This window comes from Octodon degus, unplaced genomic scaffold (genome assembly GCF_000260255.1).
Source record: "Octodon degus isolate 3935 unplaced genomic scaffold, OctDeg1.0 scaffold00200, whole genome shotgun sequence".
Taxonomy (NCBI): domain Eukaryota; kingdom Metazoa; phylum Chordata; class Mammalia; order Rodentia; family Octodontidae; genus Octodon; species Octodon degus.
Window position 1 is genome coordinate 448,354 of NW_004524776.1, and position 4,826 is coordinate 453,179.

Genomic DNA, 4,826 nt, shown 5'->3' on the forward strand with positions numbered 1-4,826 from the left:
GGTCCCTGTGTGCTTGCTTGCCTAGCCAGGCACTTTAGACTGCCAAGCCATCTTGCTGGCCCTGGGTTAATTCCTAGTGCCACTCAGATGATACCGAGCCTCCTGACCTGGCCATCTTGTCTTGCAGCCTCATCATGTTCTACTTCATTGCCCTGGCCGGAGCACACAAGCGGGTGGTCATGCAGCTCCGAGAGCAGCTATCTCTGGTAAGCAGGCACAGGCCACATGGGATCATGGTTGGTGACAGTGAATTAGAACAATGTACAGAAAGTGATGCTTTTTCCAGGGAGGAAGTAGAGTTGCTGTGGCCTCTGCATCTATCACTTCCCTCTACCCTGCCTTCTGTCCTGGCTGCTGGCGTCATTTATTTGTTTGACTCATCCATTTCTTCACCAAGAGAGACAGAATTGCTAAATATTGAAGAGATAAACTCTGATAAGCAAACCTGCCATGAAGATAATAAAAAATAAAGTATTGGAGGGATGAGTGGGCTGTCACTGCTTTTGCTGGTGGGTGAGGGAGGTCTGCTTAAGGAGGTGACAGTGGAGCGGAGACTTGATCTAAGGAAGCTCAGTGAGGGAGGAGAGTAAGACACGGGGTGTGAGGACAACCCTAAGGGGTTGGTGTGGCTGGAGGGTTGTGAATTAGGGTCTGGGGCAAGGGATGCTGTGACATTGACTAGGGCCATCGTGGGGACTGGGGATCCAGTAAAAGTTTGGGTTTTATTCTGCGTGTGGTGGCCATCCACTGGAGTGTATAAAGCAGACGGCTTACAGACACTTCTGTTTGTGAATAGTAGTTGGGTCTGCAAACAAAACTGGTTGGCAAAGTTTTGGTTCTGTTTGCGAACTCCACACTGGGCGATGACCATGACCAACAGCTGTCTTTCTCACATGAACACAAAAGCAGCCTTCTTCCCCAGAATCATGAACAGATTAAGTTCATGAGCTGAGCTACCACTGTGTATGGTGTGTGTGTGTGTGCGCGCGCGCGTGTGTGTGTGTGTGTGTGTGTGTGCGTGTGTGTGTGTTTATGTTTCCTTGGGTTTTGTTGCATTTTGTTTTTCAAGATAAAGTCCAGCTGGCCTTAAACTTAGTATATGTAGCCTGGGCTGGCCTAGCACTTAGGGCAGTTCTCCTGCCTCATATTCCTGAGTGCCATGCACATTTTTAAAAGCTCCCTGGCTGCTACTCGGAGGGATTCAAGTAAGAGACAAGCTCATGCATGCCATTGGTCTACTCCAGTGGTTGGACTGCTTAGCCCTGAGAGCGAGAGGTAATTCATGTGACAGAAATTAGGGTATTTGTGTCCAAATGTATAACTTGACCTTTGAACTCATTTCTCTTTCAGGAAAGTCGTGACAAGCGCTATCTTATCCAGAAATTAACAGAAGCCCAACAGGATCTGAGGGACCAATAGGCTGGGCATGAAGATGCTGCTGTGCCTTCTTCTCATTTGGCCTCCTGACTGCTGAGCCCCACAAAGACTGCCTGGGTTCTGGGTGGAAATGTTACAATATATTTTTCTGGAATTTAAAAGAGATCAGCTACCTGTGCGCAGCTGTGGTGGCCGTGTCCAGCCCCTTGGGAGGGCTCGTAGTGACTTAGAATAGCAGATTGAAACCCAGGTCTTTACCTATATACTGATAACTCGGTGACGACTCCACCAAGACAGTAACTCCTCTAGCTGCTCAGGGTTTCATAACAAGAAGCGAAGAGAGACTTTTATATTTTTTTAAAAAGGTGGTTTTAGGGCCGGGGAGATGGCTCAGTAGAATAAGCACTTCCCTGGCAAGCGCAAGGGCCTGAGTTCAATCCCCTGTTCCGCAAAAAAAAAAAAAAAAGTGGCTTTATGTTGTCTTTCAGAGGTAACCCAAGATCATCTGTTCCCCGAACTGGGTGCTTTAAAAAACAAAACAAAACAAAACAAAATGGTTCTAGGAATTTAGTCTGAGCTTTCCTTAGAGGCTGTGGCCTTTCTGAATGACTCTAGTGACTTAAAATGAAACCTGAATTTTTAAATGAAAAGAATCCTTGAACCATAATGCCTGCAACAGGTAAGAACAAGATGCAGATTGTCGTGTAATTTTGGCTACATGGTAGTAAGGGAGAAAAATCGGTCCCTGCCGGGTGAATAAGCAGTCCCTCAGTACCTGATTAACCTCCACACAGAGGAGGACTGTGGCAGGTTGGCGGCCTTAACCGCTCGGCTTTCTAGGCATTTTTCTGTGGCCTTCTTTATTACTCAGGGGAAAGCTGCCCTCAGTTACCCATAAGCCTTCAGTTTCTGTCGGTCTACAGTTGCAAGACTTGGCAGAGAACTCTGTTCTGTGGAAATTAGGAGGCGGCATAGTCTGTCTCTTGGGCTTGCCGAGTGCTGCTTCCCGTCCCGCACTGAGGTGTTCATGCTGAAGGACACACACACAGTGTTTCGCAGCCAGGCAGTGCGCAAGTGTTCTGGGGTGTGGGTTCCGGCTCAGCCTTTCATCCCACCAGCCTGTGACTGTGACGTATATCAAGTTAGATTGGATGCTGGTTTCTTAAATACACATAGCCACATTTTAAAAGGCTGCTGTTTGTGTGCCTGTGCTTAAAATTTTAAGTGCACATTGCCCTCATTATGCAAAACATTACCAAAGCACAATATCTAAGATTTTTGTGAGAGTAAAAAATGCAATAAATACCTCATTGTAAGTGTACCCAAATTTGACAACCTGAACTATTTAATTGAAGCCTAAGTTATTATTTAATGCAATCCATTTTCATTTTAATATCTTCAAAATCTCTGTAAAGTATTTTGTCAAGTTTCCTTCCATGGTTTTTCTTCCTTTTGCCGGCTCCAACCCTTTCATGGAATTCAGAGCTTTTAGAAAGCTACAGCTAAGAATAATTCCCAGCCGCCCTCTTGGCTGCCCCGCTACTCTTAGATGACTTGCTCCTTGCTCTGGCAAGCAAAGAAAGTTGTCATAGCGGATACATTTCTAGCTCCTGGGTCCTTTGTCACAACCACATGCCTGTGTGTGTGCCGTGGTGCTGGGGGCAGAACCCAGGTCCCCAGCACTTCATTTTGTACCACCCTGCTACTCCCCGACCTCGACACAACCATTTTCTAGCTCTCACATAAAGTACTGTTAACATGGGATGTATTCGAACCAGTGAGACTCACATACTTTTCCATCTTTCTCTGTCTGGTTAAGGTTTATGAGTTTCTAAATGATATACTAATTGGTATAAATCTTAAGTAATCTGAAGTCCATTTCATCCTCACTTAAAAAACAAATTTTGTCATTTCTGTCCAGCACCTTTGTAAGGTACTTGCATGCGTCAGCATGCTCCTGAGGACAGGCCAGGTTTCTTCTATTCGTATGTGTATTGTATAAAATAAAAACATATTGCCGTTTTCTTTTTATGCTACGTTAGCATGTTAATTTAAGTGCTGCTAACTTGGATACCACTTACTTGAATTTTTTATGTTTTGGTTACTAATAACTCGAGGTGATATCTGTGTAATTTTTAAAGTGAAGCTGTTTAACATGTGCATTAAAACTACTGATCAAATAATGTCTTGATGGCTTTCAAATGTGATTGTATATATTTGAACTCACACGTGTCTTGTCTGCAAACAAGTACTCATGGAAACCCGTAATAGTTTATAGAGTTGTTCTGCGCCTTTCCCTAAAACCAGAGGGATGTACAAGTGTTTAATGTAATTATCAGATTAATACTTTTAAAACTCCTTGGCTCTACTGAAGCTAGGGCAAGTGCGCTTGTGTACTTTAAACTTAAAAAAGGCAATTATTTCAAGAATTTCTCATCTGATTCTCAAAAAAAACCCACTGCTAATATTTATTTTATTCTTTCACAAAGTTTTAATACACATTCAGACATATATATATATATATATATATATATATATAGAGAGAGAGAGAGAGAGAGAGAGAGAGATTTCTGAGCGTCTTCCCCCTCAACAATATCTGAAGATCTCTGTAAGCAGCGACATCTTTCTCTTTAATGGCCGCACTGCATTCCATTGCTTGATGTACGCGACCACAAATGAAAACTTGCCTTGTTTTTGTCCCAGTTACCCTCTATCAGCACTGAAAGATGAAATTTCAAGAGCTCCCCCGCAGACAATTTTGTTTTGCTCCATTCTGCTGTAGGCCCTTGTTCGTCTTAAAGGCAGACTTGCAGGTTCTTGTAATCACAAAATGTTCACAGCCCAGCAAAGAGAAGAATCCAGTTAGGCAAATCTTTAGTTTGCAAAGTAACTCGGATTGTAGCCACTCAGTTGTGTTAAGGACAACAGAGCAAAAAAATTAGTTTGGCCAGGTTGCCCCACAAAGTTTGACTTTTGGGAGGTGAGAACTTCTGAATGTGTCTTTTATGTAGTGTGTGGCTTTACTAAGTCCCACGTGGTGTATTTCCTGTCAGCGCTTGGCGTTTGCTTGGGATTTGTGATGGCTTTCTGCCTGGCTAATGGTAATTTTGTACAAACGTGGCCATCTCTGTGAGATAGAGGTCCTTTATCTTTAAAATAGAAGAATAATACGTAAATTCACTTTTGTATTTTGAGGGCTGATCTGGAGAACAATGACAGCTACAGAGAAAAAAGTTAAAATCACTCCTCCAAGCTCTTATTTACTAATTTATTTTGGTACCCGGGATTGAACTCAGGGCCTTAAGCACCACATATGTACCTTCGCTGTTAATTTTGACAAAACTGCTTTTTAGGGTTAAGATTGAAAGAAAGGAAAAAAAGTAGTATTCTAATTTGTTTTACACTTGTATTCCCTTTTGTTGTCAAAAGTTCCTTATAAACAGTTCAGT

The 4,826-nt window shown here is 43.0% G+C and overlaps 1 protein-coding gene across 1 annotated transcript in view; it reads left to right on the forward strand.

Moving 5' to 3' along the window:
- Tmc7 (transmembrane channel like 7) overlaps positions 1-1,788 on the forward strand; it is a 70,503-nt gene extending 68,715 nt beyond the window's left edge. The window contains exons 14-15 of the mRNA XM_023704697.1: positions 128-206; positions 1,351-1,788. Coding sequence (XP_023560465.1) covers positions 128-206; positions 1,351-1,419 — 148 coding nt within the window. The 3' untranslated portion in view covers positions 1,420-1,788. The remainder of the gene's footprint in view (positions 1-127; positions 207-1,350) is intronic.
- The last annotated feature ends 3,038 nt before the right edge of the window (positions 1,789-4,826 follow it).